This window comes from Miniopterus natalensis, chromosome 8, assembly GCF_054644295.1.
Source record: "Miniopterus natalensis isolate mMinNat1 chromosome 8, mMinNat1.hap1, whole genome shotgun sequence".
Taxonomy (NCBI): Eukaryota; Metazoa; Chordata; class Mammalia; order Chiroptera; family Miniopteridae; genus Miniopterus; species Miniopterus natalensis.
Genome location: NC_142088.1, coordinates 45,336,198 through 45,347,388, shown reverse-complemented (window position 1 = coordinate 45,347,388; position 11,191 = coordinate 45,336,198). Strand labels below are relative to the sequence as shown.

Sequence of the window (11,191 nt, the reverse complement as noted above, 5' to 3'; positions counted from 1 at the left end):
GTGGATGTGGAGTATAAAAAAATCTGTAGGAATTCTTCTATAATTCTAGTATATGTTGATTGGAAATAGGAAATTCTTTTCAGCCATTGATAAATCAGAATTGTCATGTTGTTTTAGGGCTATGATGTTATGAAAAGATGAGGTTGTAGAAGGATGAGAGAAGCCCTGTGCATTACTGCTCTTTTTCTTATCAAAGCCATGTTCTCCCTTCTGGCTTCATGACTGAGAGTGTCAAATGCAGTCACTGCCAGCCCAGAGCAACCCAGCAAAGAAGGAACTGAGGGACAAATACCCAATCCACTCTTCTCCCACTGCTGCTTTCCTGATGGTGCTTCCCTGCTGGGGCTTCCCATTGGCCAAAGCAGTCGGGAGCTAGAGAGTTAAGAGATTGATTGATGAGACTGATGCAATGTCTACAATTACCCTCACACAGAGCAGGGTGCAGAAGCTTGGAGAAGCATGTTCTTGGAGGTACAAATAAAATATCCAATGCACACATAGCAACTTTTACTTTTTTAAATACAGGTTTAAGGGCTTCAGTTTGTGCCTCAAGTGGCCATCCACCAGTACTTGGGTTTCCTTACTTTTCCTCCTGGAGCCACCAGCTTATGCTCTGACATTAGTTCTTTCTCCTAACAGAGACACACCTTACTGTCAGCCCAGGTAGATCCATTTGTGTGTGTGTTTGTGTTTAGCTCCCCTTCTCCCCCAGTTTGTAGAATAAAAATATCTTCATTTTGTTTTAAAACACTTTTAACCAAAAGTAACTGGGCAAACAATAAAATAGAAAATGTAATCTTTATTAGTTTTGCACATTTTTAATGTTGGTTAGCATCATTTAGGGTAATAGTAGCATTTTTTCCAGCATGCAGTTCACGAATACAGTTTATCTAAGTAGTTTTAAGAAAAAGAGGAGCCTATGGTTTGCTTCTTCTGTAAGAAACATAAAATGTCCTGATGTAATTGACTAGGTAAGTTAACTACTCTCTGTTTTTGTGGGGAGAAGGGGGGGAGTGAAACCCACATCATATTTAGAGCAATCTAAAGCAGCATGACTCCAAAGAAATAAAAACATAAAAATAAGTTAGAAAAGAAGGACAAAAATGAAAAATTAAAACTGCCTTCAATCAGTGCAGACACCACCAAAAATGTAAATCAAATTTTATACCCTTTTCCAATTGCAAAGCATAATTTGGATGTGAGTTGTGAACCTATTTTGCCCTTTAAAATTATTAAATAATCTAAAACTAGCAAATGTAATAAAAAAGCAGAAATATACAACTACCCAGTCTTGTTTTCATTTCTTTTTTAGCAAATTTCTTCCATTAAAAAGTACTATGGACAGAAAGTAAGAAAAGTGATTGTGATCTCAACCTGAAGATAATGTCCTCTTCATATTTATGTACATAATGCTGAAAAATAAAGTAAAATGACTTTTTTTTTTTTACAGTATTTATATTTGCTTATAAAATTCTAAACACATTTTTAACAGGTTAAGCAGTGTTTTTTGTTTAAACATGTCTGTACAGTCTGGCTATACACCATATGTTATCCACTTAAAATTTAAAAATAACCAAAGGCTATTAAAGTGCTGCAAACTATTGCTTAATGACTTAAAGAAATGAAGTCTGTTGAACAATTTCCTTGACTTTACCACTGACATACGGTTTCTCATAAATGAGATTCTGAGCAGCGGGAGAAACCAGAAATAGCAGCATGGTAATAAAAACATGCATTGACAGCATTCAAACTATCTATAATGGTACAGAATACAATATATTACCTGTGTAAAGCTTGCACTCTATAGTTCTTGTGGTACATATTTGATGCAATAAATACTGTGCTTAGGTCATTATTTGTTTGCTCAAACGTGCACCACAGGGTAAAATGACTATTTACATAATAAATAGCATTTCATTAACATATACAGTGTTGACCTTGCTGAGCTGAAGATGGCTGAACAAAGTGCAGGGTTAAAGCAGAAATTTATAAAGGGTTCTTTTGGTCAATTCAGTCTTCAGGGGAGAAGCGATGCTCATTATTCAGTTTCTTAATACAATAAACAGAAACATAATATTATGATTCCAGACATTTGAAGTTTGCACCTGCTAACATTTAATGGCCAGTCTCCCCACCCAAATGATATACTTGGTCTAGGGGCTGGATTTAAAAAAAACAAGATGAGCAAAGCACCTCCAAATATTGCCTAATTTCTCCTCCCAGAAACATGGATGGAACTTAAGAACTCACTGTTTTCCTTGTGACTTTTTTGTCATGCATGATCTCTAAGTGTAGCATGCCCTCATGCAAACCACGTCTTTGTTCAGATGGGAGGACGATGTGATTGCCGTTACTCCTGGTGGCATGCCTGTTAAAGAAGTCCTTTAGTCTATTTCCCAACAGAAACCCCATTTACAAAAATAGTCACATATAATAAACAACATATGGATTAAAAAAAAAAAAGATGAATCCATTAACAGATTTTGTAAAAATGTGACAAATGTGGCAGTTGAAATGCAAAGAGTGGATACAACTACTACACTAAAGTGTTTCATGTTAAACAACCCAAATCATAGGTTTGCACCCCTTGGAACTGGTCCCTACATTCTGAGTAGCCAATTTGTCTCTTGTCTTCAGCAGTGTCAGCTGGTAGTGAGAACAGTAACCTCCTGTCAAGATCATCTCCCCTTTACACAGAGTCGCAGTTTTCTGACAAGGGGTCACTGTCTTAGTGTAGGCACTGACCTTAAGTAGATTTGTGTAAAAACAGTCAGTTTGGCATTGACCTCCTAAAGGAGTCCTGTTGACAAAAATACGTCACCTTCACAGGCTGTAAACAAATAGTAATCCAATTATTTTTTATCTGTTTTAGTTTATTTCCCTTTGGCTTTTTCATCTTTGCCTTCTTGCTCGTGTTTTTCCACGATTGGCTTTGTTACCCGATCATAGGAGGGTGGACAAGCTGCTGTGGACATGGTCAGATCAGTTTTTTCTGTAATAGAATTTTCATTTATTCTGTCAATTATCATGTCTTCTTTTACTAGAAGATTAGCCCCACCTTTGATTTTATTTTTATTATACATAAATGAAGCTTGTTTTACAGTTCTCTTTAAAAGGTGGCGCCTATAAGCGCGCTGAATAATAACAGCAGACACCTCCTCTTGTTTTCGTTTTAAAGTTGTAGTAATTGGCTGGTAGGAGGCCTTTGATGGATTAGAAGCCATGAATCGCTCTTCCATCTGTATTCGGAGAGCGTCCATCTCTCCACTCTCCCCCAGAACCCTCTTAGTAAAAGCAAACAGGATGTCAAGACAGTGGATCCGGTCACCACTGACCATGGGCAGATCCATGGCAATGAGCTGGAGTTTGTTTGGTTGTGGCAAATTGAGAGGAGGCTCAAGAGCAGCTGCAAACTGAGATAGTTTTTCAAATTCCATGAACTGGGTCGCATCGGGATCAAACTTCTCCCAAACCTCATAGAACATCTCGAAGTCGTCCTCACTCAGGGGCTCTGCACTTTCTTCAGTGGCAACGCTGAAGTTCTCCAGGATGACAGCGATGTACATGTTCACCACAACCAGAAATGATATGATGATGTAACTGACAAAAAAGAAAATGCCAACAGAAGGGTTCCCACAGTCTCCCTTAACTGGGCTTCCAGGATTAACTTTATTAGGATCACAGTCTGGAGGGCCACTATTAAGAATAGGTGCTAACAATCCATCCCAGCCAGCAGAGGTGGTAATCTGGAACAGGCAGATCATGCTGTTGCCAAAGGTTTCAAAGTTGAACATGTCATCAATTCCAACTTCCCTCTTAACATAGGCAAAGTTGGACATTCCAAAGATGGCATAGATGAACATGACCAGGAAGAGCAGGAGGCCGATGTTAAACAACGCAGGAAGGGACATCATCAGAGCAAAGAGCAGTGTGCGGATCCCCTTTGCCCCTTTGATCAGACGTAGGATTCGGCCAATCCTGGCAAGACGGATCACTCGAAACAAGGTAGGGGACACAAAATATTTTTCTATCAGCTCAGCCAGAAACATGCCTGTGGATTAAAAAAAATAATAAGAAGAATGCCAACGAGTGATGAAATTATCTATTAAAATAATAATTTTCTGTCAAGACTCCAAGGTGAAGTTCAGAGTACTGAAATTCAGTTACATAGTCTTAAATTTGACATACATATAATATATATAATTGTATATAATATATATTATAAATAAACCATAATTTTGAGATATGGGATTAAATTAACTCAATATTTGCTTTCATCCTCAAATTCATGTTAAAGCCCTAATCCCCCAATGTGATGGTATTTGGAGATAAGGTCATTGGGAAATAATTAGTTTAGATGAGATCATGAGGGTAGGACCTTCATGGTGGATTAGTTCCCTTATAAGAAGAGACATTGGACAGCTTGCTCTCTCTCTGAAAGCCCCCCTCCTTACAGTCACATGAGGATAGAGTGAGAAGGTGGCTGTCTACAAGCCAGGAAGAGAGCTCTCATCAGAAACCCACCATGCTGGCATCTTGATTCTAGACTTTTAACCTCCAAAACTTTGAGAAAATAAATTTCTGTTGTTCAAGCCATCTGTTTTATGGTAATTGGTTATGGCAATCTAAGCCAAGACAATATTCAGTTCAATAAATATTTTACAGTACTTTTTGATCTTGAGGGGTGTTTATAGACTATTTTTATCTTACCTTAAAATCCCAAGACTGAATCCAAAATAAATAATAAGTTAAAAATTCTCAATTCTGGCTGAACAGCATTGGCCAACAGTATAAGAACAAGTTTGTGTGAATACAATTATTTTTTCTGAAATTGCCAGATCACATATCCTCTTTTCAGTCCTTAATCATCTAAAAGTATCTGCAGTTTTTGATGGTATTTTTAGCTCTCCATGAACTTAATATTTCCTAAGTTTGCTCTATAATAATCTTATATATTTATGTATATATGCTTTGGTGCATCTCTAAAAGAATCCAAGGCTGATGCTCTTTTTGATCACCTATAGCTGACATTGGTCTCTCAGCCCTCTTCTTTTAAACTTTTTTCTCCATTTGCCCATTAAATCATGAAATAATGATTGTATTCAAGAAACCAAGTGTTTTTCAGTTACACTGTCTCATTCTGTGAAGGGCAAGTAAGCGTGTGTGCGTGAGAGAGAGAGAAGAGAGAGAGAGGGGAAAAAGGAAAGAGAGGTGCATACAACTTTAGTGTCTTATCTACAAATGATTACACCATGGATTAGTGTAGGAATCAAAGGCTGCATACAACATATGAATTGGATATAAGACCAACTCCTTCAGAGGGGAAATGACATAAAAATTTGCCCAACAGAGGTGCCCCACATTGGATTATTAAATATTGACCCAATATCATCTAGTTTAGGAAAGAATGAATACTTCAGTCCCACGGATGGATTTCTTTGTTTCACTGGAGCTAGAGTCGTATCTTTAATGATATGTGCTATTGCTCATGTGGCCTGTTGAACATTCTAACCTTTGAAGTATGTAACCAATGAAATAATATGCCATGCCACCTCACTTCCCTTGTGCATTACTATTAAACCCATATCAGGGTACTCTAGAAAATCTCTACATAATATCCTTAAAAAAGTTACTGTATGCTATTGCTAACATTCTGTTCTTACTTTTATTCTCTTCTCACTCTGTGCTTTACCTTATCTTGCCACCAACTTCCACTCCTATTTATGTGCTGATGACTCTATGTCCATATCTCTGATGCAATGTATTTCCTAAATACCAGACTAAATTTCTATTCCTTTTCCCAACAGAGCCATCTAGAATATTGTATAGGCTACTCAATCTCAAGATGTCAAAACATTTTGATCTTAGTTAATAGTACATTTCTAATTCAAATGAATGAAACTTTATTATATTGACAAATAATACACCTAGTGTCTAAAATGGACAGAATAGGATACAATACTGTATATATAGCAGGAGCCACATTTTGTAAGAAAAACACACCTGGATGAAATACATTAAAATGTTCTCAGTGGTTATCTCTGAGTGGTGGAATGACCTCTAATTTAAACTTGATTGTTCCCACTTTTACTTGTATTGAGCTGAATTTAAGAGACTTTAAATATTTCTTACCTACAATGGAGAGAATGACAACCACAAAGTCAAAAATATTCCAGCCTATGGTAAAATAATAATGGCGGAGGGAGATGAGCTTCAGAACACACTCTCCAGTGAACAGCACAATGAACACCAGGTTGATGCGTGACAAAACGCTAGTTACATATTCACTTTGGTCATCTGTTTCTACCATCATTGTCACCATGTTGAGACAGATGAGAATCATGATGCTTATGTCGAAAACTTGTCTGGTTACAAAGTCAAAGACCATTCCTTGAAATTTGTTCTGTAGAGAAACAGAAATGCTTTTAGCAACAGGGGAGTTTTCTGGTGCACATTAACATCTATATAAGTATTTTCTCCATTCACTCTCTAGTATTGTACAGAATAACCACTGACCCTGAATTTTGTAAAAGATGGTTTATAATTTGTTATTTTAAATTCAGTTATCTAAATTGCTGTTTACTAATGTGTATTCCACAGAATAACAATCCATTCCTTGTCAAAAGGAGTTTCTGATTAAAAAACATTACATACTAAAACTCTTCTCTCAGAGGCACAAAATGCACATGAACAAATTGGGACTATGAGACGTTAAGAAATCTGCTTTATTTTGTTTTACCAAAATGTCCCATGATCAGTTGCACCATGCATCTGTTTAAAAATGTAGTATCTATCAACATTTCATTTGCCTTAGTCTCAAATAGCTGTTCAAGGGGACTTGGGATTTCCAGGACACACCTATAACATTATGCATTTGAAGTTCATGTATGTCAGCACTGATGTTCTCCCACCACACAGTCTTTGCTGACATTGTCAGATACAGAATTCTGATTTAGCCTACACAGGGACAAGAATAAGGAGAAGCACTCCTTATTCTTTGAGGTAAAAAATTCACATCTCCAGCCCTGGCCAGTGTGGTTCAGTTGATTGGGAATCATCCAGTGCACCAAAAGGTTGCTGGTTTGACTCCTGGCCTGGGTTGTGGGCTCAATCCCCGGTAGGGGAAGTGCAGGAGGCAGCCGATGGATGTTCCACTCTCACATCCATGGATCTCTTTCTCCCTTTCCCTTCCTTTCTCTCTAAAAATCAATATATATATATATATATATATATATATATATATATATATATATATATATATATTTTTTAATTCACATTCCTTGTCACTGATCTATGGTTCTGCTCCTCAGTTCTGCCACTGTCAATACTTGCAGTCCATTGTTTGGCTCATTTCCCTAGGCCACAGAGGACTCTGAGAATATTGTCTATCTTACATTTTTCCTATACACAGTTGACCCACTTCTACTTCCACTGTTAAGGCTTAACAGAGAAAGTATATAGCACTCATCATTCTCAAGAAGTCAACTGCTGGCTAGCATATTATGAATGTTTACTAGTATTTTGTTCCCCAATGTACCCCAGGAATAATTTTAACCTCACAGATCATCATCATAAATATCAATACAGTGTGGGATAAGGCACATTTCACAGCAGTTGTTTTGTTGGTTCACCATGGAAACACAAGAATGTTATTGTCATTATTAATAGTATTTATTGACTCTGACTTCTGTAGACTTCAGTAATTTCTAACTTTATAGCCGTATATATGAATAATGATACTAGAATTCTTTACTCCTCCAAAATACTCAGTAACTCTAATGAAAAATAAAATGGAAGCAAGATGCTATTTCATGTAACACTTCATCAACTTGATAATCTGGCATAAACCTGCATATTTTAACCCCATTGAAGCTTTACTCCTTTCCCTAAGATTATTTGGTAACTACTCTTGAATTATACGATTAACTTTTTCTTTCGCCCATCACATTGCCTATGAGTCCATTTAGTTTGGATTCTAGCTGTGAAATACTAAATCCCTTAAAATTAAGGGTGCATTTTCTGTTTCTTCTTTTTTCTTTGGTCTGTCTCTTTTTTAAACATTTTTTACTATTATCATAAAAGATATGAATTAATGATGCTTTAAAAATGGAAGAAATCTCTGCTGCTGGAAATGTTAGCTGCTCTCTCTTCTGTAGGAAAACCCATGCAAGTTTTTGTTTTTGTACATTTTTCCCCATGTCATTTGGTATTTCTTACTCCTGGTCGAGGTATAGGCTTTTGTGGCTTTTTCGATCCTAATTTTTTCATTGCATTATAGTATTTCTTCTGTTCTTCTGTCATAAAGATGTCTTGACCTCCAAAGTATAGAAAAGAAAAATCAAAACTGGTTAAAACTATGTCCCTTTGCACACAATTTTTCAATGTCAAACTTAAAATAGGAAAGGGATTAATTTAAAAAGGAAATGCAAACTTCAACCAGTTAGAATAATTATGCTTGGAATTTTAAAATTTGAAAAATTAAAAGTACATTTTAGGTACTATAATCTTATTTAGTTCTCACAATCATCCAAAATCGACTTTGTTATTTTCATTATGATTTTATGGAGGGAAAAATCCCAGAAACTGAGAGGTTAAGTATTTTACTCCAGACCATCTACTAAGTGAGTGGTAAAATTTGGTTCTGAGAAACTAAATACTTGGTTCACTACACTATACATACTGCCTTTCTGAAGCTAAAAATGATTTTTTAAAAAAAATTCAAACATAATAAAGAGCTAGAGTATATATATTGCAAGATGGTTTAGAGTACTCGTAAAAAGGCACTTTCACTCTGTCAAGAATTGGTGTAAGAGGATAGAAAGAAAACTGGACAAGTTGATAGAAGAGTTAGGGGATAAGTCGGAGATCATAAATATGGCAGGTAGGTGATAGACCAGTAGATACAGAGGATTTGGAACTCAGGCTAATAAGGGAAATAAAGTAGCCTGGTATTGACTATAAAATAATATTAGTAATAATAAAAGGGAGTGGGGCAGGAATGTTCTAGTAGTGAGAGACTCATAGAATGAAAACACTCATTATAAAATAATAAAACATACTGAGCAAATGAGATGAAAGCAATACAGAAAGAAAGAGATGTAACTGGCAAAAAAGCACTTGAAAACACGTTCAAACCTACCAGTAAAAGGCATAAAAATAAAATTTAACACAAATTCCATTGATCAAATATCAAATATTAAAAACAAAGGTAGTGTCTGATATCTGGGCACACCGGTACATTGTTATTGGCAGTAGGAGCGGGGATGTTATTTTGAGGAAGCAAAAACTACTTTGCTCTGGGAATTTATCTTTTTTTTTCTTTCTGGGAATTTATCTTAAGGAAATAGTTAAAAACTTTTTTTTTTTGCACAAAGACTTTTGACAAGGCACTATTTAAATCATTAAAGATGAGAAACAACCTAAATCATCAATATTATGGGAAATGGTTAAGTAAACTATGACAAAGTATATATGAATACAACAAAATACTTATGTAAAGTCTAAAAGAGAATTTATAATTATAGGTAAAATAATTTTGATAACAAGAATATGTATAGAGAAAGTCTGAACAGAAAACATTATGTGAATAGTGGCTACTGATGAGTAAAGATATACACATATATATATATATTTTAAATATATCTTTATTGCTTTCAGAGAGAGGAAGGGAGAAAGAAAGAGAGAGAGAAACATCAATGATGAGAGCTGTCATTGATCGGCTGCCTCCCGCACGCCCCCAACTGGGGATTGAGCCCGCGTCGAAGCTCAACCACTGAGCCACGCCTGGATGGGCAAAATATTTCTTTACTTTCCATATTTTCTATAATGTGCATATATATTTGGAATGATGATAATAATATAAAGAGCTGTTTAATTCAAGACTAGAACTGGCTGGTAGTTTATAATTAAATATCAGGAACAATGAAGTGGAAATATATAAAAGGAACGAATGAAGGGCTTTAGCTGGAAGATAAATTTTTAGGAGGGGAGTTGTTAGGATAAAACAACAAGTTGACTTTGGGAAAGGGGCATATGCCTGGGTTCTTTTCTAGCTCTTTTCTAATTATTCTCTTTCAAAAGATAGAAAATGTAGTCTCAGATTTTAAAAAAAGAAAGAAAACAGAAGAGAGAGAGGTTATGCAAGCCTCTGCACAAGAATATGGAACACATTCTTAGCTTTCTATAACCCGAAAGAGATGGGCAGTGGATGGCAGATTAGAAGGAGGGATACAAAAAGAGATTTTAATATATACACCCATTTGGTTTCTGAATTAAAGTACCATTTTGTTGTGAGAACATTTCAAATAATTTTACTATCTTTGGTGGAAGAGAAAATGTTAGAAATACTTATCTTCTTTTTTTGCTGGTTGAAATTATCTATGATGACACCAATAAACAGGTTCAAGGTGAAGAAGGACCCAAAGATGATGAAAATAACAAAGTAAAGATACATGTATAAACTTTCTTCATACTTAGGCTGGAGTTCCACCTACCAAAGGAAGATATTTTGTAAAATATCACAATACATGTTGATGCTGGAAGACATTGGTGCTTTCTCATGAGAATAGAATTTTCCCTCTGGTTCAGGTACCTTTAAAAAAATCTCTAAAAGTAGCCTTTAAGAATGTCTTCATGTAAAAAATATGGTGATTAGGACACTTATGAGTCTATTTTTATCACTGTAAGTATAACTAACATCTTAATCTTTGGACAGTAGTATGAGAAATTTTTTAAGGTACTGAATTTTAATAATTTAAAAATTAGTGCAAAATGTTCTCTTGAGTAACTATGTATAGACTGTTTAGAGACAACCATTTGTACGTACACGGATTTATTCAGCAAAAAAGAATTTATTCATTTGGATTTTCGGCATCATACTTTCAACACTACAGCATTCACTGAACTTTTCAGATTGAGTAGACATAACTAGGTCTCCGTCTTGCAAATTCTCAACTGATAATTTAATATCTAGATTGTACTTATGATAAGTTAGCATTGAACTATCCTCTATCTCTTAGTAAAGGAGTCAATTATGGAGAGTTCTCTAATAGGTTCATGTCCTTCTAAAGACAATAGCGTTAAAGGCCAACCAAACACACAAAACAAAATAATAAGTAACCAAATGAAATAACACAACTCTAGCGGATATCAGGAAGGTATTCAATGTAAAACTAAAGTTACTTGTGGGAAG

General features: G+C 35.5%; 1 protein-coding gene across 4 annotated transcripts in view; it reads right to left on the bottom strand.

Moving 5' to 3' along the window:
* Positions 1-779: 779 nt before the first annotated feature.
* Positions 780-11,191, bottom strand: part of SCN1A (sodium voltage-gated channel alpha subunit 1) — a 102,187-nt gene continuing 91,775 nt past the window's right edge. For all 4 annotated transcript variants that reach the window (XM_016199328.2, XM_087819805.1, XM_087819806.1 and 1 more), the window contains 4 exons: positions 10,352-10,489; positions 8,218-8,322; positions 6,133-6,403; positions 780-4,051 (listed from right to left, as the gene is read on the bottom strand). In XM_016199328.2, the coding sequence (XP_016054814.1) occupies positions 2,874-4,051; positions 6,133-6,403; positions 8,218-8,322; positions 10,352-10,489 (1,692 nt within the window). In that variant the 3' untranslated portion in view covers positions 780-2,873. The remainder of the gene's footprint in view (positions 4,052-6,132; positions 6,404-8,217; positions 8,323-10,351; positions 10,490-11,191) is intronic.